The sequence below is a fragment of the Ochlerotatus camptorhynchus genome, unplaced genomic scaffold (assembly GCF_037179485.1).
Source record: "Ochlerotatus camptorhynchus isolate MF236.1 unplaced genomic scaffold, CSIRO-AGI_Acam_v1.1 ptg000359l, whole genome shotgun sequence".
Classification (NCBI taxonomy): Eukaryota; Metazoa; Arthropoda; class Insecta; order Diptera; family Culicidae; genus Ochlerotatus; species Ochlerotatus camptorhynchus.
Window position 1 is genome coordinate 119094 of NW_027040847.1, and position 23686 is coordinate 142779.

At 37.0% G+C, this 23686-nt stretch overlaps 1 protein-coding gene across 3 annotated transcripts in view; it reads right to left on the bottom strand.

The window, feature by feature from the left end:
- Positions 1–1682: 1682 nt before the first annotated feature.
- The window catches only part of Pdk (pyruvate dehydrogenase kinase), a 78218-nt gene continuing 56214 nt past the window's right edge, over positions 1683–23686 (bottom strand). For all 3 annotated transcript variants that reach the window (XM_065231677.1, XM_065231678.1, XM_065231676.1), the window contains exons 6-9: positions 12628–12924; positions 12460–12569; positions 12298–12396; positions 1683–2344 (exon numbers count right to left, since the gene is read on the bottom strand). In XM_065231677.1, coding sequence (XP_065087749.1) covers positions 2273–2344; positions 12298–12396; positions 12460–12569; positions 12628–12924 — 578 coding nt within the window. In that variant the 3' untranslated portion in view covers positions 1683–2272. The remainder of the gene's footprint in view (positions 2345–12297; positions 12397–12459; positions 12570–12627; positions 12925–23686) is intronic.

A 23686-nucleotide genomic window follows, 5' to 3' on the forward strand; every position in this document is an offset into this window, starting at 1 on the left:
TGAACTGATCTGGCTTCGGAGCTTGCTGAAGGACATGGGTGAACAGCTGAGCGATTCTGTCAAAGTGATGGAGGATAACCAAAGCTGTATCCAGTTCGTAACGTCAGAACGTAAGAGTCGTCGGTCCAAGCACATTGAGGTGCGGGACATTTCGTGAAGCAACTGTGTGATGACGGATGCATCGAGTTGCAGTATTGTCCAACTGAAGACATGGTGGCTGATGTACTCACTAAACCGGTGGGTTCAGTCAAACAGATGAAGTTTGCACGGATGCTGGGATTGTCGTCATAGGATGGCAGTGTTCGTTGAGGAGGAGTGTTGGTGTAACAACGGTCATGCCACCTTTCACTACACACCTTGATGCAAAGAGCTATCCTGTAGTGACAGTGATAGCGAAAGAGACGGTAGCAGAGCGAGAGTGCAGCATCAGCCTTCTGCTGTGTGCGCCATTTTGTATTATTCGCAAAAATAAACTTCATGTGTGTACATCTCGTGTTAATAAAGTTTATATTTATTTTCTTCACAATTAAAAACTCGGGCTTTCATTCCGCTGGAACTTCAGTCCAAGAGTAATCACGCTTACCACTACACCATCAGCGCGGCTTGTTGATAAACATTGAAACACTTATGAAACGAACAGAAATTTCCTTGATTTCCTTTGTTAATGAATTATCTCACATTGCGTAAATTCAGAAAAAATATTAGCAAGCTTAGATTTTTACGTACCATCACGCATGTTAAGAACTCAAAATGTATTTCAAATGCCACCTCACAGAAGGAATTATGGTAAAAATTGACCAATCCATAGAATGATGAGAGTGTATAATGATTATTGTGAGCGCATAGATCTAACTATGTCTCAAGATACACAAGGAGAACACTAACTGCTAGGCTTTCATCTCGTTAAGTTTAAAACAATTTTTATTTCCTAGATATTTGTATATGTAGTCTACATTGATTGACAATTTCAAATAAAACGTATGTTTTAAAATAGCATGTAAGGTAACAGCACTATTGTAAAACGGTCTACACTGATCGAAGACAAATAAACAAATAGAACCTCCTTCCGAAGGAAGGCCTTGTTGTCTTATCAAGCAGCACTTCTAGCATAACATCTGAACTCGAAATGCTGCATGATATTATTGGATTAAAAATTCCAAGAAAAACTATATGCGTTGTGTACCGTTCTCCCCTACTACCATAACTCTAAATCCTTTTCTAACTCCTTGTTCACTTGAATATCTATTTAGAGATAGTTTACCTTTTCCCCTCGTTTTTCTTATTTTCTATCTCTGTTTCTCTTCTATTATCTTCCATTTTCACGCTGCAAGGATGCTGATTGCGATATATCAATATGTAAGCGTAAGTCCATAGGCCAACATCGCAATGCCATATATCTAGAGAACGAGAGAAGATATCACTAAATGGACAACATTTTCGGCCTTCTGAATCACAAAATCACGTGTTTACTTATAGAAGCATATGTTTTATTTAAAAAAGTTCATCGTTCGACATTTTGGACTCCGCCTCTATTTATTTCCTTGATTTGTTTTCCGTCGATCTTGTTTTCCGTGCTGAGCACCAATGCTACCGACGCCAGGGAGGCAGCTCCCACATCTGGACCCTACCTATCGACTCATCAACTTATGAACCGGGGACCAACGGCTTTACTTCCCTTCCGAACATCTATATGTCAACGAAAAAAGCTAATTTTTTGGTTTATTACATGATTAGTCCGAATAATCATTTTCCACATGGGAAAACATGTCCCCGAGCGATTTAAAAAAAAATAAGCCCACCCCACCTAAACGTGGGCTCGCGGTTATGCTCGCTATGGTTACTTGTTATTGGTAGCGATAGGGGTGCCACTTACCTGTATTTAATAAATTTACACATATGAAGTTTGTTACCGCACGCTGAGTGTACTTGAAACACAAATTAAAACAAACCCAACGAACGCATATTTTTGTTTATTGGTCATATTTTACTTATACAGAGAAACTAATATGACATATGCTATAACAATCTGTAACCCGCAAATCATGCTATGTTTAGAATAACGTATCGTATATCACCAAGTACTATTACTAAATACAAGTCGAGCTACATAATAATGGTACTCGGGGTATGCACAAAGATCCGTGTAAGCATTTACACTCTCGTAACAATACCATGATCCATTAGAGTGTAATGAAATTTATGAATTTACGAGGATTTTCATATTGATATGCTTTGCGAAAACACCTAATATTTATTAACACTTAACACTTATTTATATTCCATTGGATACTGTCGTACTGCGTCTACTCTGAGCGTTCATCTGCTTGGAGCTCATATCCGAGTTCTAGAATAGTCATAAAAATAAAGATTGAGGCTCATGTGCTAGTGATATGAATTTGAACTGAAAAGTTTAAATAAAACATAAAAAAATTGCCGGAGGAGTTTGAAATAAAAACTGTTTATGTTTTAAAAATGTATCCGAGTAAAGTCCCACCATACTAATCATATTTAGGATTAAAAGTTGGCTCTCGTGCCGAACACAAAAACTTTCGATATGATGATGATGGTTTCAAAATTCATTCACGGTGAAGTATGACAGAGAGTTTTTAAAATGCATTGTATTGAATTTGGTTTTCGCTGCGAGTGAAAAAAATTAAAGGGTTGTGTCCTAGACACGACCGTAGTATGACGTAGAACCACACAAAATTGATGTTTTTCATGCATTTTTGACTATTATACTGTTTAGAGAACAGCCCAGCAACAGTGACTGCAACCCTATAGCCAACACCCAGATTGAATAGTAGGCTTCATTGTTTCGACGTTCGTGTATGGTAATGAGAATATCGCGTTGGGAGCACGAGATATATTCTCTTCGAAGATCCGCTGCCGGCTTTAAGCCGCAGTGGTGAATATTTAGGTAGGAGCACTGAACGATAAGAGAGGATCTCTCTGTCGATAACAGCCGATGGAAAACATCGCCTGCTATCGACCGGGATCATACAATTACCAGTAGCTTAGGATATTCAGTGTTAGTTCGATAACCAATCGAGATAGAAGGACGGGATGATCCTTAGTGTAATTTGTGTAATGATTGTATAGATGTTAGTTTGTTCTGTAATAAAATATACTTTGTGAGTCCGTTGTTTTGAACCTACGTCGCGTGTGTGATTTTGTGAAGAAGAAAGAAGTTTTGTGTGTCTGGTTGCTATATTCTTCCCAACCTGCTTCAAATCCCTAAAACCAAGGACCACGGGATAGCAATTACACCGCCAAATCCACCATCCATGATTCTGCGAGTGTCGGGAATAAAGAACCGTACAGCCTACATCCATCGAAGGTAATCAGCTCAGCGTTCCTGACAATACTTTATCTTAAAATTTTCAAGTATTTCAATGTTTCGGTTATGGTTCACTCAAAACAATTTAAACATTTTTCTTGACAAATATTTTAATGTGAAATTCCTCATGATTTTCATTTGACCACACATAAACAGAATCCACTTAGAAGTACACATGAAATTTTTACGCAAATGAATAGTATGTGTGGTCACGCGTGTGGAACACATAAAAACTCCAGAACAAGATCCTTAGGATGATTCTAAACAGTCCATGACCCGGAATTCTGAGTTTCACCGCCTGGCTGGCCTTCAGCCTCTCGAAGAGCGACGAACGGAGACACCTGTCTGAGATCAGATCTTCAGATCATACGTGATATAGCACGTTAATTAAGTTAGACTCGTAGTTAGGTAGGTTATCAAATTTTTCAATTAAAACAAAACACACCCCCCAAGGGGTATTCTGTCAACTAGATGAAATACGCAAATACTAAATTAGAATATCCAATGAACAAAGATGAAGAGCCAGATAGGCTAATCAATTGAAATGTAAAATCAATGTGTACACCATAATCAACAGAAATAAACGAAATTTTACTACTACTACTTTTAGAGTCAGTTGTGTGTAATTCATCAACATAATATCATCGAATATGTCTTTCAAGCAATTTTTTTTTTCTCAAATTTGAAAGTTTTGGTTCGGGAAGAAATTTAGGGAAAAACTTCTGTTTTTACTAATAATTGTAGTTTGTTTAAAATTTATTTCCCGGAAAAAAGTGATCGTCAAAGTCCATGTCTTTTTCAGATTATTGTTGAGGGGGGGGAGAGGTTGTTGTGAAGGGGGAGGAGGGGGTTTACAAATATTGCATTTTCTCATTCCTCATTGTGTCGCATTTCTCATTGTGGTCACGCCGTGATCCACCTTTAGCCACTGACTTGGTCCTGCTTGCTTGTGGTTTGTTAAAGATGTATTTCCCGGAAAAAAGTGATCGTCAAAGTCCATGTCTTATTCGGGTTATTGTTGAGGGGGGGGGGGGAGAGGTTGTTGAAGGGGGAGGGGCAGGTTGTTGAGGGAGAGGGAGAATTTGTTGTGAAGGGGGGGCAGGTTTACAAACATTACTTTTCCTCATTGTGCCGCATTCCTCATTTCACGCCGTGATCCACCTTTAGCCGCTGACTTAGTCCGAAGCGGGAATGAGCAGAGGCAGGAGAGCAGCGCTGATTTATATCTTTTCATGTTCAAGCAGAATGATGTGCAATCAAGTGGTATTCGTTTATGATGACTGGGTTTGGGAAAAAGGCTTATTTCATGAAAACAGTGATAAAATTATCATTTGTACATTTTCAATAGTTTAATTACAGAGAAAGTGGGAAAATATTTATTTCAGCAGGTTCGTAATGTAATATCCTTTCGATTGGCGTATTTGGATTTTAATTTCATCTATAAATGACAAAGTTACAAGCGTACAAAACCTAACACTCCTTCACCACACATATTTTTTGATTTGCACCCCAGTATAGTCGACAAAGACGTAGTTCTACGTCAAAAAAAAAGTTGAAATCATTCTATCGCATAGAAATTGAAAAAAAAACAATAACTTAAATTGAATTGATTTGTGCAGTTCTGTTGATTATACATTTTTTTTATGGTTGTTATAGTGTAGCGATATCACAAATATTTGAAAAAAATCGTAATGTTTAATGTTACTGTTTTGCTCAAATATAGCAAAAAATAATGTGTTTATCAACTTGATTGCTTCAGAAGAAAAGTTCCTTGGCTTATTTCACGTCAAATAGATGGTAAAAAGAGTGTCTGCACTGTTCTGACAGTCACTGACAGTTTCTAATAAAATTCACATGTAGACTAAACAAAACATATGACGGACACATCCGCCCACTATCTTTCAGTAACCAAAAGATAGCTAGAAAAGTTAGCTTTCAGATAGGCTTTAATGTGTTTTGCGATTTTTTGTGAAAGATGATGATTTTTTGTGAATAACAAGTAAAGTGTTCGTTGGAAAATATCCGTTTCTAAGTTAAATAATTTGCGGTGTATACTGTAGCAAGCTTCACAATGCCTTTTCAAAGCACACCAACACGCACACACATACACACACGCACCATATATCTATCTCTTATGGTTAATGAGTTATGATTTTTTTTAAACAAGCAGGTTAGGGTGGCTCCTAGACAATCGGCATTCTTTAAATATATTTTTATACGTTCATTCCTCGTGAAATTTTCATACTTCAAGAACTTTTTATGACGCATATTTTTGCTAAGTTGTTATCTCTTTTATTTGAAAAGTTATGGCTTGTTTTTGCTGAAAAATATTACTTATTTTAAATTAAATTAAATGCTTTAAACGGAAAAAAGCTCTTGCAGTTTTTTACCATCTCCATTTTGAGATATTGACAATTGAAAAGAGCATTTTTTCGAAAAAAAATAGCCTTTTAACTTTCCAATCAAAAAAGATAGTAACCTAGTTGCTTGAGCAAAAATATGCGTCATCAAAAGTTCTGCATGTAATCAGAACAATGTTTTACGAGAAATTAACGCATGAAAATATATTCAAAGAAAACCGTTTTTAGTGGCCACCCCAACCTTTTTGTTTAAAAAAATCATAACTTATGAACCATAACAGATAAAAACGTTGTTTTTTGAACAAAGTTGCTTTGAATTGTATGTGTTACAACTGTTTAGAACACTGCTTTGGTGTTTTCTCAAATAATAAAAAAAAAGTTTGTTAATTCACCAATTTTATGGACCACCCTAATTTAACGAACATAAAAAAAATGAACAAAAACTATGAAGCAACTTTCCCTAAGAAACCAGAAACCTAAAACTGACGGTTTGGGCACAAACATTTTTGTCTTCCTAAATATGGCTTTGGGACCATATTGCATCGGTTTTGGTTCTACTATACTCCTTTTTGTGACGTCTTGATTGTCAAGTTTTCTTCGTACAGCAGGGCTGGTAGTGCTGATGCAATATAATAGTAGTGACTTTAGTGACTAAAATTACGGAAATAGTGACCAAATAGTGACTTGTAAATACTTAATAAGTAACTATTTATATGGTAACTTAGAAATTCAAACACGGTTTGATATTGAAATAAACTTGTTATGTCTTGGAACTTAAAATAAAATTTCATAAATTCCTCTAATTTATTCGAATCTCCTATGAAGTGCTTTTGAAGTGATTTGAATAATTTACTTTTGCTTACGTTATACATGATTGCCTAGCAAATAGTAATTCCCATTTTTTTATGAGCTTGAATTTCATTTTGCGTTCGAAATGTTTAAAATTTTGATATATCTAGGTAGATAACTTTGAATTCAGAATTTCTTCAGAATGATCTCAAGAACTTTTTTAGAATAATTTCCCTTCTCTTAAACTTAAAGGCAAATAAGCTTTTACAATAATAATATTGCAAATTCATTGCAGAACAATTAAAAAAATTCTTGGCCATAGATTATTTTCGTAGTTGGAAATGCTTAACATCAAATATCAGAATTATAGTGGACATTTTATACGGCAGATGAGGAGATGAAAGTAAAGAGTTGATAGTTCCGTCACAGACAAACAGACGTAACTCTTTGGAAACGTTTTTCTTGAAAACATAGTATCTCAAAACATAGGACCTCAGTAACGACATCTCTCTGGCTTATCGCGGAAAACAAGGTTGCTCGCTAACTCGTAAACAATATTGCATAAAAGTTCTATAGAATGTATAGAAACGTTAAAGTGATCCGCAGCCAGCGCTGCGGCGAGTAGTTCGCGGAACTGATAATATTTAAATCAACCGTTAAATGCGTGAACGAAGATACACAATCAAAAGTTACGTCTGTTTGTCTGTGGTTCCGTTATAGTAAAGCAGTGTGAAATTTGTATATTGCAAGTAGAAAGCGATAAAGGACAATTTTGAGGAAGGTAAGAATCGAGTAGAGCATCTCCTTTACCAAGCTCATCCGATAATGAGGTGGTGAGGGGTGTTTCCCTCTGCCACCACTGACAAAAGGGATGATCGCTGATTTGCTCATGTACCTCCGATGTGCGGAAACAGTTCTATCGATTGTTTCACACTCAAGTCGCCATCTGAAGTAAACAACTACCCGTTTCGCACCTTTCTCAAAATTGTCCTTGCTCGCTTTCTACTTTGTATATACAATATTTACACTGCCGTACTATAACGGAGCTATAAACTCTATAATTTAATGTCCTCATCTATCGTATAAAATCTGCACTTCAAGTCTGATATTTGACGTTAAGCATCTCCGACTATGTAAATCGTTAAATTCACACATGAAGTAGATTATTTTCGATTTTTATTGATTCTTCTAGGAACTCACTGAAGGGCTCCTTCCATAAATCTATTTTAAATTTATTTGAATGCTCCTTAGAATGTCCATGCAATTAACCTCAGAAATTTAATAAATTTCTGCTTATAATAACCTTGGACTTCTCCCCGGCATTCATTCTCCTTATAATTCCCATAGTATTTCCTCAGAATTCTCAAAACAAAAATCCATCACCGAATAACTTTGAAACTCCTCTCAGAATTCCTTTAAGATTGAACCCTCAAAATTCGATTCCATTGGAAATTATCGGAATTTATTTCGAACTCTTTAGATCTTTAGATCACTCCAAAATTCTTTTAGAACTATCTGCATGGAGTTCACGGGATTTTCATGGAATTTTCATCAAAGCTCCCTTAAACAAAATTTCGAAAATAATTTTGGATTATTATTTAAATTCTCATTAGAATCCTCATCCAATCATCATAGAATTCTTCCCAGAACGCTCGTTAAAATGCACTCTCAATTATATTGGAATTATTTCCAAAATTGTTTCGGAGCTGAATTTTGCGTCTCTAATAATTTAAACAATAATCAAAAGCGACGCTCGTATGTGTTAAGCCAAGTTTAACTATATAGGTAAACCTGCCTTAAGGTTTAAGCGGAGATGAAGAAATCGGTTCTCAGAGCACTTAATTTTACATTAGGCATTCGTAGTCTGTACTTTGGTATTCTTCTCTGATATATCTTGGTGTCATCCCTTTAAATTTCTCCTTTAAATTTCTCTTAAATTCTTTAAATTTATCTTAAAATTTACTTTGGATTTTTTAAATGCTTAATCATCCTTGAATGACTGTTCAAAATCTTTCACAGATAAAGGGTGTTATTAAACTTCATTTTAGCATTTTACTCGTATTTTATTTACAGTCCATACGCAAATGCCCGCACCTTGGCCTTAACCCCGGCCATAAGATTCTGCACAACCTGTGAATCAACCGTTTTTTGCATGTAAACCCATACTTTCTTCAGTTCCTCGACTGTCTTCACTACCTTAGGTCGTTTAAGAAGGTGCTGCTTCATAATCGCCCAGTACTTCTCGATGGGGCGGAGCTCCGGAGTGTTGGGAGGGTTGAACATTTTCGGCACGAAATTGACCTTATTGTCCGCATACCACTTCAGCACGTCCTTGGAGTAGTGGCATGAGGCCAAATCCGGCCAGAAGATTGTTGGGACGTTGTGGGCCTTCAGGAGAGGAAGCAGCCGCTTCTGGAGGCACTCTTTTATGTACACCTGTCCGTTCATCGTGTCCTGGGTCACGAAAGGTGCACTCCGCTTCCCGCACGTACAGATGGCTTGCCAAACCAGGAATTTCTTCGCAAATTTGGACATCTTCTGAGTGCGGACATGCTCCGGAACGCTGAACTTATCCTTGGCCGTGAAAAACAGGTTGCCGGGGATCTGTTTGAAGTCGGCCTTCACATATGTTTCGTCGTCCATGATGCAGCATTCAACTTTCGTCAGCATGTTGAGGTACAACTTCCTGGCACGGGTTTTGGCGGACTTGTTCTGCTTCTCGTCGCGATTAGGGGCCTTTTGTACCTTGAACGTTCGAAGCCCAGCCTTAGTTTTGGCCTTCTGGACAAAACTTCAGCTTAGGTGCAGCTTCTTAGCCACATCCCTAACGGAGGCGTTCGGATTTCGGTTGAAGGCCCCAACTACGCGGTTGTGATTTTTGGTATTGTACGGAATACTTTTTCCTTCACTTCTGGGCTTCCGATCGGTGGTCAACCGTTCCTCGAACCGCTTAATCACTCGCGACACCGTGGAATTCGCGATTCCCAACGTTTTAGCGATGGAACGATGCGAGAGATCCTTGTTCTCGTGATGAATGCGCAAGATTTTATCACGCACGAGCTGTTCTTTCGACTCCATTTCCGCGAGTTTTGATCACAGGACTTTAAAACTTGCAGGATGTAAATAATGCACTATGAACTAAATCCACCCAAATTTTCATCAAATTCTACCCAACGGTTAAAAAGTTAGAGCAATTTCATAGTGTGGCAATTTCATCGTGGACGCCCATTAAAAGCCTTTGGAAAGCTTCGAAGGTTTACAATTTATTTTCTTGGAGAGAAGGTATATTTCCCCGATTTTTAATCAAAATTGAATTTTCAGGGAAAGATGGTATATTTTTCCCAATTTTTAATCGAAATTGAAGGCATTTCCCAATAGTTTTCCTGGTGCTCTAAAGTTTTGCGGTTCACTGATTTTTTAACAGATATGTATATTTTTTTAAAACTACTGTAGACTTTCTTAGTGCCAAGTACTCAATTTCAACATTTTGTAGATATTTTTAAATTTCTTTTTATTTTAGTAGTGAAAAAGTGACTTTAGTGACTATTTTTAAGGAAATAGTGACTTTAGTGACTTTTTGGTGTAAAAAGTGACTTTTTAGTGACTGGCTTCAAAATAGTGACCAAGTCACTAAAAAGTGACCTGCTACCAGCCCTGGTACAGCTAAAAACATCCATTTCAATTGTTTTTTTTGCCTATTTGCAACAATTTTGAGGTTTTGTCCAACTTTTGTTCTCAGGGGAACCACTGTGACCGGCGCCGCTAAAAGTGCAGTAGTTAAAAACATGGTTTTCTTTATGTCTCAATATTATATTATGTATTATAATAGCAGGTGAAAATCAACAGTGGTATATCCACTCTATCGAACGCTTTACTAAAATCATTATATAATGTTTCTACGTAATTTCCCTTATCAATTACATTTAAAGCATATGTTGCAAAATGTATCAAATTAAGCTGTAGATCGACCTTTAACAAATCCATGTTGTTTACTAGTAATGAGAGATTTAACTTGGGAAAATATGTTGGCATTGATGATGGACTCGAAAAATTTAGAATAATATTATTTTCTACCTTGGTATTATGTTCTTCATATGCATTTTTCATTTCTTCATTCAGTTTATCGTATATTTCTAGATAAAATGTAAGATTTCCTTCACTAAGGTTTTTTTTATAAGTCTTATTTGCTTTCTGTTTCTTATTTTTCAGATTGATAACTTTTTTATCGTACCAAACTGGTGTCTTGGAATTATGATGAATACTGCTTTCATTTACTAAAGTTAACAAATTTTCTATAGCCAATAAAAAAAATCCTTAAGTACCGAAAATATTCAGTAAGTCCGTAACATAAATTAGCGTTTCACAAATAATCTGTAAATAATGTTTCGGTGAAATAATAATTAATTCAACTAAAATTTCACTGAATAATTTGTAAAAATCTACCGAACTGTTCGGTGACAAAACACTTTTTTGAGATTTACAGATTTTTCGGTAATTTTAATAAGTACAGAACTATTTACCGAACATTCAGCTGTTGAGATTTCGATATTTTGTTTTATAGATATCTGTGTAGACATAGAAATTACTCCATTTATCAGTAGTAACCAGATGAGCAACTACATAACCCGCTTAATGTGTCATAGCGAAACATTCATAATATGAATGGGGTTAGAAGAAAGGGGTGTAAGTGACTTTGGTTGGTTCTCTTAATCGACTTTCTCTTTTGATAGCCACAGCGCTATAAACAGAGCAGTGTTGGAAAAATATCAAAAAATCAAATCTCATCAAAGCCCAAAATCACGCCCAAGATCACTCAACACTCAACAAAACTCACCAGCTGCACATCTCTCCAAACTGTGGGGAAATTGAGTTTCATGATTTTTGCTTTACACCAGAACGCAACCGATACTTCCACAACGGCTAGCAGCAGTCGCTTCGTATCTGCCATCGGTTAAGAGAAAAAAGATATAGCATTATTATACCTTCTCTTTCTAAGAAAACGAGGGGCAACTTTAACCTTTTTTGTGAATAGTCTCGCAATATCAAAGGAGCTTGTCAAATCAATATCAAGCATTATATTTTGCTCCAATATCACGCGTGTGGAGAGCGTGTGGAGAGCGTATGAGAGGGGAAAAATATCTATTTGCGTTAAAATTGAAAAAAAAAAAAAAAAAATATTTCCAAGCATTGCGAAATCATAGATTATAAAGTTATAATGTTATTATGTAGTCTACGGTTTTGATTGCACCACAAATATCGATATCCGTTGCAAAATGTACTGAATTTTCGCCCAGGATCTTTGATGAAAATTATGTCAGCAATTTTTATTTTATCAATCAAAGACTCATATGCACATAACAATAAATCTGGTAACAGCCAAACGTCAAACCAAGGGGTGATTGATTGAATTTATGGCGAGTGAAAAAAGCTGGATAATATTGGGCAATTTGAGAAAACCATTCATAATTAATGTTACTCCAGCTAGCACATAATTGAGACAATTGACATTGCAATAAAATAATAAGGGACACATTTTGTACATCTCTATATTTCATACCAGAAACATACACATCTTTTCTATAAAATAAATGTTAACCATTTAAGGATATCTAAATCAAATAACCAAGCTTTAACAAATTATCAGCTTATTATATTAATGCTTAAAACATCAGACGATGTGGATGGATATATTAGATTCTGTCAGAACAATTGTGTGATGGAAATAAGGATCTCTATATCAGAATATGATGGTCAACTAAACACATTATGTCCACTTTAAATTACAATGGGTTTCGCTTTTTTTGGTTTTACCTGATTAGACCAATCACCGGTTGGAACGGTTGCCTTGTAAAAACGAGAACTGGTCTTATTGAAGATGGGCAGGAGTTCATTTGCCTCATCGGAGAGTGCCTGAAATGGAAATCAAATAAAATGACTGTATTAACGTTAAGAAAACAAATCAACTCAACATACCTTTAAATATATCACAGCATCCGACCCGTATCCTTCACATGAGTACAGCACCAAGTCACCATGGAAATAACGAGCATACAGCCTCGAGATTGGTAATCCATAGCCGTACCCTTAAAATAGAAATAATAGTTTATGCAAAAGTTTTTTATGTAGAAAATCCAAACATACCGGCCAATGGAACAAGCGGAAGATCAGATTTCGATTTTGGTGGTTGCGGTGCTGTACTGTACATGTACTTGAACAGTTGGTCGACGTGGGATCTGGGAATACCACCTCCACGATCTGACATTTTAACACAGATATCTTCTTTGCCTTTGACGATAGTCACTTTGAGGGGTGGGATATCATCCTCGGCACCATGGTACTCCATAACGGCACGCATAGAATTTTTAAATAACTCAAACAGCATATGATACAGATGCGAAGGTACGTAAACAATTTTAATAGGTTTTCCATTTTCCAGATCTAAAAATTATATAAAAAGTGAATCTTTAAAGATTTTGTTCTTGGTTTTATGTACTAGACCCGTCCATTTTCACAAAAATAATTCCGGATCCCACCGATTGTTCCTCGTGTTAAGTTGAGCTTCTGATTCAGCAAAATCATTGTTGATTTAGAGGTGTTTTTGTGATTTTTTATGTAATTTCTGTCTTATAATATTTGTATCTCGAGACTGAAGGCATGAAAACTGCTGTAACAACTTGCATACGAATGCTAAATATGTTATGGACCAACACAATAAAAAGAATGTGTCGAGTTAGAATGATTTTATTTATTTTTTACATAGTTTTGTGCTTAGAGATGTACCAAAAAGCATTTTTTACAGTAGGGGAAATGTATGTAATGTCGGCCCAAGTGTCCCTAATTTGGGCCCATACATAAATTCAGCAATTGACTAAATTTTCAATAGCAAAAATATCCACTAGTACCGTCCCAATTACGCGTTCATTTAGATACAATAGATAAATAGCAGATTTTTAGCGATGGCCCCAATCTTAGATCCATAGGCCAACATTAGAGCCATTTCCCCTATTTATCGATTTCTTTGCCCTTGTAATTTAAAAACATCCACGTTACGGCTGAATGTTCCTTGCACATTTTTCGACATTTTGTTCAAACGTAGTTTTTATGTATCTTTCACAGATTAATTTATAACAATCTAAACGGAGGTTGTAATGGATAAAATCCACACAGTCAGGTAGAGCGCCAATCAGATTAATAAAATAAAGTAGTTTTTTACTGACGACTGATGAACTAGAATAAGATGGAGCAACGAATGAATCTCTAACACGAAGAAAATTTGGTCACGTTATCTCATGAAGGGGCATGCAATCTGAAGGTTGTGAGTTCGATGATATCCTCCCCTTACTTCGGTGTGAACTATTTTTTATTATTAATTTCTATGGCTATTGAATGTCTAAAAATCTTCAATTTGAAGCAGTTATCATGAAGTAAAGAGACCACAGAATATGGAGTAAATATTTGTTTTATAAAATATATTCTCATTAGCTAACGTGACCAAATTCGTTCGTGTTAGAGATTCATTCGGTGCACCATGTTATTCCAGGCGAGAAAAGTGCAAGGTACATTATGCGTGCATATTTTTATATTACAAGGGCAACAAAAAATCATAGAACAAATACTGCAAACAAATTTTCTTTTTGGGATATCTCTAAGCATGAAACCAAGTCAAAAGAAAATAAAACCGTTCTAAATCGACACATTAGTTGGCTGATAACATATTTAGCTTAGTATGCAAGTTGTTACTCCGGTTTATGCTTTTAGTCTCGAGATACAAATATTATAAGACAGAAATTACCTGCAAATCACAAAAAAAAAAAAAATACTTGAAGCAACTCATATAGCAAACTAAGTAGAAAGATCGCCACTCTCTGGAGAAATCAAGCTTCGAATATCAGTCCGCATCGTGCTCTCTTGCCGTGCGGATCTATTTGCTTTTTGCTGAAGGAAGTGTTACTACTACCTAAAGCTACAACAAATTTAAACAGCACTTTTCAGTGCTCAACCTGTAAAAATTTTCTACCTTGTTCAACTCTTATTCCTCTTCGATCCTTGTTTGGACCCTACCCGAGGTAATCCTTCTTGGATATCGATTTGGAAAATTCCTCTTCGATCCTTCAGATTCTTATAGTAATCTGCTTGGAAGTCGATTTGGATAAAAATTTACTGCCGCCATGGCGCCTAAACGCAAAAGAAAGGGGCAAACTCTTGACCCCCCTTCTGATGAAATTAATTTGAGTAATCAATTTGATTTGCTCACGGATGATGAGAATGATCCATCATCCAAGAAAAATTCTAGTAAACTTTCCCGGCTTAATGCCAAGAAGGAAAAGATTCCCCCTATTGTGATAACCACTACCGATTTCCATGCTCTTCGCATGGAACTTTTGAATTTCGTGAAAGTTAAGTTTTCACTACAAATTGGACGTCGGGGTGAATGCCGTGTATTGGCTGAAACCTTGGACGGATTTAAATGTCTTCTCAAGTATCTTACTGAGAAGAAGCACAAATTTTTTACTTACGACACCAAAACTGAACGTGTGTTCAAGGTTGTCATGAAAGGACTGCCCAGTGGTGAATCCCTGGATCAGATCAAAGATGAACTGGCAAAATTACTTGGAGTTGTGCCACTCCAAGTAATCAAAATGAAAATGAAATCCCGTCCTGGCGATTCGCGCAACGGGATTTCTAATGATTTTTATTTAGTTCACTTCAAGTCTAGTGAACTAAACAACCTTAAGGCCTTAGAAAAAGCTAGCCTTATGCTCCATGTCCGAGTGAAGTGGGAACACTTCAGGAAGACTGGAGGAAATTTCCAAAACCTCACCCAGTGCCGTAAGTGCCAGGGATGGGGTCACGGAACTAAAAATTGCTACATGCCAGCTAAATGCATGAATTGTGGTGATTCCTCTCACGCAAAGGACGACTGTCCTGTGAAGGAAGATCCTAAGAAATTTAAATGTTCAAATTGTGGTGAAAACCACAAATCCAATTTTTGGGAATGTAAGACTCGCAAAGCGATCCTACAATCTCGTTCTAACCGTCAGGTAGGAAACGCTCCACGTTTCCGACCAGGTACAAATTCCTCTGCTGTTAACAACGGTCAGCGAGGAACAAATTCTACATTCGTACCCGTAGGTACAAATATCTCCCCTGCTTCAAATGTTTCATCTGTACCTACTCCCCTCGCTGCTAACAATGTTCAGCGAGTTAATGGAGCTACCTATGCTGCTATTGCAGCGGGTAGAAATCAAAATACTAACCAACGTTCTAATGGAAATTTTGACAATTTTGACTTAGGAAGCATTACTGCCCCCAAAATGGAATTTTTACAGAATTCATTAATTGACATGATTTCTGATATGCTTAAATCTAACTCCATGTTTGATGCTATTCAAACTGGAGTAAAATTTGCAAATAATATTGTCATGACTTTAAAATTCAGTAATGGATTTTAAAGCATTAAATATTGTAAATTGGAATGCTCGATCTCTTAAAGATAATGAAGACGAGCTATTTAACTTTTTAAGAGTTCATAACGTGCATATTGCCGTTATAACTGAAACGTTCCTTAAACCTGCCCATAAGGTTAAGAAGGACGCAAATTACTTGATTTATAGAAATGATCGTCTTGATGGACCCTGTGGTGGCGTTGCCATCATTATTCATAGACGAATCAAACATAAAATTCTTTCTTCATTTGAAACCAAAGTTTTTGAAACTTTGGGGGTTTCTGTTGAAACAAAATTTGGACAACTTACGTTTATAGCTGCCTATTTGCCATTCCAATGCGTAGGCCAGCAAAAGAATTTTCTCAAGGGTGACCTCCAGAAACTTACCCGTCATAGGTCTAAATTCTTCATTATTGGTGATTTTAATGCAAAACACCGCTCATGGAATAATGCTCAAAGCAATTCCAATGGTAATATTCTGTTTGATGATTGTTCTGCAGGTTATTACACTATTCAATATCCAAACAGCCCAACATGCTTTTCTTCTGCAAGAAATCCCTCCACTATTGATTTGGTCTTAACTGATTCATGTCAACTTTGTAGCCAATTGGTTACCCATGCTGACTTCGGTTCTGATCACCTTCCAGTAACTTTTGAAATATCCCAAGAAATAATTTGTAATCCCAACAGCTCTACTTTCAATTACCATAGAGCTGATTGGGAGCAGTATCGAACATTTATGGAATATAACTTCGATCCAAACATTCCTTTGCAAACCAAAGATGAAATTAATTATGCTCTTGAATCTCTGACTACTTCTATAGTTGAAGCAAGAGCTGCCTCAGTACCAAAATGCGAGGTTAAATTCGATTCAATTATAATAGACGATGATCTTCAGCTCTTGATCCGTCTTAAAAATGTCCGTAGGAGACAATATCAAAGAACACGCGATCCTGCCATGAAAGTTATCTGGCGGGATTTGCAAAAACAAATTAAAAAGCGATTCTCTGCCCTGAGGAACAAAACTTTTGAAAATAATATTTCTAAATTAGACCCGAGTTCCAAACCCTTTTGGAAACTCACAAAAATTTTGAAAAAACCTCAAAAGCCTATTCCAGCGCTTAAAGAAGGTGGTAAAATTTTGATCACAAATTTGGAAAAAGCTCAGAAACTTGCTAAGCAATTCGAGAGTTCCCATAATTTCAGTTTGGGTCTTACTAGTCCTATTGAGAATCAGGTTGCTCGGGATTTTCTGAATATTTTCTCTCGGGAAAATATTTTTGATGATTCCTGGGGGACTGATTTGGACGAAGTAAGGTCTATAACTAAAAATTTTCAAAATATGAAAGCTCCAGGTGATGATGGAATTTTCTATATCCTCATCAAAAAACTCCCAGAGAGTACCTTGTCTTTCTTGGTAAAATTATTTAACAGATGTTTCCATTTGGCATACTTTCCTGATAAATGGAAAAATGCAAAAGTTGTTCCAATTTTGAAGCCGGATAAAAATCCAGCTGAAGCTTCTAGCTACCGTCCAATAAGTTTGCTTTCTTCAATAAGTAAACTTTTTGAAAAGATAATTTTGAATAGAATGATGCTTCACATCAATACGAACTCAATTTTTGCAGATGAGCAGTTTGGATTTCGCCATGGGCATTCAACTACTCATCAACTCTTAAGAGTTAACAATTTAATTCGTTCAAACAAATCTGAAGGCCACTCAACTGGAGTTGCTCTTCTAGACATAGAAAAAGCATTCGACAGTGTTTGGCATGAAGGTTTGATTGCTAAATTGAAAAAGTTTAATTTTCCACTTTATATTATGAAATTAGTTCAAAATTATTTAACTGACAGAACTCTTCAAGTAAATTATCAAAATTCCAAATCTAATCGACTACCTGTTAGGGCAGGAGTTCCTCAGGGTAGCATTCTTGGGCCTATATTGTATAACATTTTCACTTCGGACCTCCCTGATTTGCCTCAGGGTTGCCACAAATCTTTGTTCGCTGATGACACAGGCATTTCCGCTAAAGGAAGAAGTCTTCGTGTTATTTGCAGCAGACTTCAGAAAAGTTTAGATATTTTCTCTTCTTATTTACAAAAATGGAAGATTTCTCCCAACGCTTCCAAAACTCAACTTATAATATTTCCACATAAGCCTAGAGCTTCGTTTTTGAAACCTAGTAGTAGTCACATAGTCACTATGAACGGAGTTCCAATTTCCTGGTCAAACCAAGTGAAATATCTTGGATTAATACTTGACCAAAAATTAACTTTTAAAGATCACATTGAGGGCATTCAAGCCAAATGTAACAAATATATTAAATGTTTGTATCCTCTTATAAACAGGAAATCCAAACTTTGCCTGACGAATAAACTTCTAATATTTAAACAAGTTTTTAGGCCGGCCATGCTTTACGCTGTACCAATATGGTCTAGTTGCTGCACTACCAGGAAAAAAGCACTTCAAAGGATTCAGAACAAAATTCTGAAAATGATTTTGAAGTTGCCTCCCTGGTACAGTACAACCGAAGTACATAGAATTTCGAATGTTGAGACTTTAGCACAAATGTCCAACAAAATAATTAATAATTTCAGGCAAAAATCGTTGCAATCCTCAATTGCAACGATTAATTCCCTTTATACTTAGATAAGATTTAGTTTTAGTTTTTAGTTTTAAGATATCAATTGTTATACTGACATGCAGGTTAAAAAACCTGTTTAAAATACTGAATTGCCAAGACATGAACAATGTAAAAACACTTAGATATATATCATAACAATTAAGGCTGGTACGTTACTGCAGTAACTGGAGCACCTAGGTTAAAATGAAATGTAATTTATTTTGAATTTGGAACAAATAAAGAGTTAAAAAAAAAAAAAAAAAAAAAAAAAAAAAAAAAAAAAAAAAAGCTTCGAATAGGGCACTAGCTGGTAGATCCGGAACAACCATTAAAGTGATAATTTCATGAAAGTGGTTCTATAGCTCCACAGATTTTTCTAAAGATATCATACAAGTTTCATTAAAATGGGTTTGAACTTGATTCCAAGATATGGACACTGGGAGGTTACGGGGTGACCTACCAGAAGATCCGAAATAACTGTAAAATAGGTCAATTCATGAAAATGGTCCAAGTGCTCACGCTTTTTTTGAAAGCACTAATGGAAGTCTCATAAGAATGTTCGGACTTGTTACTGAAACATGCACATTGGGTGGTCACAGGGTGATCTTCCGGAAGATCCAGAACAATCGTAAAAGTGGTGAATTCACGAAAATTGTCCTAGAGCTTCGCGGTTTTATTTCGAAAATGCTTATAGAAGACTCATTAGAATGAATTCAGACTTGTGACAGGAAAATACTCTGAGGTTACCTTCCAGACATAGACGTAGCCAGAAGGGGGCAAGGGGGGGGGGGGGCAACTGTCACGAGTTCAAATCTCACCCCGGACAAGTCATGAATGATCCATAAGTGTTAAAGTGACTATAATAATAATAATAATAAAATAAATAAATAATGAAACTTATCGTAGAGCTTCGCGATTTTATTCTTATGACCTTATAGAAGTCTTGTTAGAATGACTTCGGACTTGTGACCACAAATGGACACTGGAGGGCCACGGAGTGACCTTTCGAAAGATCCGGAACAAACGTGAAAGAAGTCAATTCCAAGAACTCTGTGATTTTGTTCCAAAGCACTTTTAGAAGTTTATTAGAATTAGTTCAGACGTGACCGGAAAATTAACCCTTGGAGCCCGGAACAACCGTAAAAGTGTTCATTTAATGAAACTGGTCCTAGAGGTCAGTGGTTTTTTTTTCGAAGGATCCTGAGGTTACTGGATGACCTGATCCGGAATATCTGTTAAAGTGGTCAATTCATGAAACTGATTCCAGAACTCAGCGGTTTATTTCGAAATCACTTCTAGAAGGTTTATTCGATTAAATTCAGACGTGACAATAACATGGATCCTGGAATGTTCCGTAAACAATTAATGAAACTATACCTTTTTTTTCGACAGCGCGTACGGAAATCTTATTTGAATGAGTTCATACTTGTGACCAGGATTGCACCCTGGGGACAACGGATGGTCTTCGAGAAGTTCCGGAACAAGAGCGGTTAATTTATGAAACTAGACCTTCGCGCTTCTTTTCGAAGGCACTTCTAGAAACCTCAATAAAAAAGTATTTGAACTTTTGACCAGAATATGGACCATGAGGTCCACAGTATGACCTTTCGAGATATCCGGAACAACCATAAAAGTAGTAAATTCATGAAACTGGTTCTATCCGGACTTGTAACTTGAAAATGGACTTTAGGGCTACGTAACGAAATACACGTATGAGAGCTAATTGGGGCCCATATCTCATTTTCGGTTACTGGTGTTTTTGGAAAACTTGTTGAGAAGATAGATGGCCACTCTCTGGAGAAAGCAAGCTTCCAGTAGAGCACCAGCCGGTCCTCCGGAAGATTGTGATTAACCGTAAAAGTGGTTTAATATTTTTATTCCAAGAATTATCTTTGCGGAAAATGCAACGCAGTAGGCCTGGCCGTTTTGATATTTGGGTCATATACCAGATATGCTGCATACATCATTAATCTTAATTGTTATCTAACTTAATCATTTTCCAGGATGCTTTCTTGAACTGGCTGCATTTTTATTAAATTAGAAAGCAGTTTTGGAAGATTTATTAGAATAAATACACACCTATCACCGGAAAATTGACCGGATCTACCTTCCTGGTGATACGGAATTAACGCAAAAAGGTCAAATCATGACTGATGCTAGACCATCACGCACCATTTATCTTGCTTCTTGACGAAAGCTGTAATGACACAATCACAACGGACGATGGGGATGTGAGATTCAACTTTAATTTTCAGTCGTGTGATTTTGGTCATTTGGATGACGTGCTCTCAAACATCGAATGGGATGCTCTACTGCGACGGGAATCATTGGACAAGTCTGTATCAGCTTTCTATGATAAACTTTACGAAGTTCTTAGTTATCATGTACCTCAAAAGAGACAACGAGCTTCTTCAGTCTACAACAAGCCATGGTGGACCTCTGAACTACGTCATCTACGAAACGTCGTCAGGAAAGCACGCAGCCGTTTCTTTCTGATGAAGTCCGATAGTGAGCGGAATAACCTTCAGGAAGTGGAAACAACGTACAAGGCACTTCTCTTTTCCACGTATGAAAGTTACATGGCTAAGATTCAATCAGATGTCAAGCAAAATCCTTCATGTTTCTGGAATTTTGTCAGAAGCCAAAAATCGGCTACTCGCATTCCAACTAACGTTAAATACGACGAAACCATCGCTAGCTCTAATTCGGAAGCAGCAAGCCTATTCGCCAAGTTCTTCGAGAGCGTATTTAGCAAATCATCGCCTGTTCCTCGCTTCAACCGCTTTGCCCATATTGCTTCACCAGACATAAATCTACCCGACGTTCAGTTTTCCGTTGTCGAAGTGGTGAAAGCCATTCAACAACTCGACGTTGATAAAGGACCTGGAATGGACGGTATACCACCCTTGCTGCTGAAGAATTGCTCCACCGCACTTGCATCTCCCATAACATCTCTATTCAACCGTTCGCTGCATGACAGGTTGTTCCCAGTGGCTTGGAAATCAGCTTCTATCATTCCAATCTACAAATCCGGCAACTGTAATCGAGTCACGAACTATCGAGGTGTTTCTGTCTTGTGTTGTTTGAGCAAAATTTTCGAAAAACTGGTGCATAACGTTCTGTATAACGCCGTATCTTCATTAATCTCCGGCAGCCAACATGGTTTCATGAAACAACGCTCCACGACTACAAATCTGATGTGTTACGTCAACACCTTGTCTCGCGAAGTTGAACATGGACAACAAGTTGATTCAATTTATATAGATTTCGCCAATGCCTTCGACACTGTACCACATATCTTGGTCATAGACAAAATGGCACACATGGGGTTTCCGGAATGGATAACGCAGTGGTTGTTCTCGTACCTGCCGGACAGAACCGGTTGTGTTGTAGTGAATGCGGCACAATCCCAGCCGTTCAACATCACGTCCGGTGTACCCCAAGGAAGCGTTCTTGGGCCGCTGATCTTCAATATCTTCGTAAATGACTTGTGTATGCTGCTCTCTTCTTTTAACCTTTCTTTTGCCGACGACTTGAAGATTTATCGTGTCATCACTTCTTCAGAAGACTGCATGGCGTTGCAAGAGGACATAAACGTTATGACCGTTTGGTGTAGCGATAATGGAATGCGCGTGAACAGGGACAAATGCAAAGTTATTTCGTTTACGCGACGCACCAGGCCCATTGTCCATCAATTTAAAACGGAATCCGTCATACTGGAGTGAGTTCTATCGATTTGTGATCTGGGCGTTACTATTGACTCAAAATTGAAGTTTAACGAACATGTAGCTATTATAAGCGCCAAAGCATTTTCTGCACTCGGATTTATTCGTCGACATGCTTCAGATTTTACTGATGTGTACGCCATCAAAACGTTATATTGTTCGTTAGTGCGAAGTATCCTGGAGTATGCTGCTCCTGTATGGACACCATTCTACGCGACGCAGATCTTAGCAATTGAGCGTGTGCAGAGGAAATTCATACGATTCGCTCTACGCCAGCTTCCCTGGAATGACCCAGTCCAGTAAATCTTCCTTCTTACCCCGACCGATGCCGATTGATCAACTTAGAAAGTCTGTCATCGAGGTGAATTAAAATGCAGTGTATGTTCGTGTTTAATGTCATCACAGGAGGTATTGACTGTCCTGCACTTATTGAGCAGATACCGATCAACATTCCTCCACGTCGCTTCCGAAGTTCACCTCTACTGGCAATTCCGTCCAACAGGACGAACTATGGACATCACAATCCACTTGATTCGTGTCTCCGGGCTTTTAATGAAGTTGACGACAAATTCGATTTTAACATGTCCAAAACTGTATTTTCACATAGGATTAGGAATTAAGTCTAGAAAATAGTATTAAGTAGTTCAGTCTGTGCGACTTAGTCGAAGGCGGTGATCGTAAATAAATTTTCTCGGGTTTTTATAGGGTGGAGAACGGATTCGGCCCTCCCGGGACCTTAATCATTTTCCATGATGCTTTCTTGTGCTGGCTGCGTTTGTAATATTGTAAAGATTAGATAAGAAATAGATTACAACATGGTAATCAATAACTTACAACTCTAATTTTTGTTGCAGTGTAATCGTGGAATGCTTCTCATCACAGACCACCTTTTCGATAGATTTAAAAAATATTTGATATTTACCCATTAACTCAAGTTAATTACTGATCAACCGGGACCTTAATCATATTCCATGATGCTTTCTTGTGCTGGCTGTGTTTGTAATATTGTAAAGATTAGATTAGAAATAGATTACAACATGGTAATCAATAACTTACAACTCTAATTTTTGTTGCAGTGTAATCGTGGAATGCTTCTCATCACAGACCACCTTTTCGATAGATTTAAAAAATATTTGATATTTACCCTAGTAACTCAAGTTGATTACTGATCAACTGTACGTTGTTTCATCAAAATCCGTTGAGAACTTATAAAATAGTTGTTTTTCTAACTTTAGATCGAAAACAGTTAGACACGTAGGCACCATTTCGCGAAATCGTTATGTATGTTGCTCACCGATGAACACTAATAAAGTGTAACCAAATCAATTTAATTTATTTTTGGAACTTCTGCCGATTAGATTTTTGTGAAAATTTGTCAAACTCAAGTGAAGGTCATTATAACAAA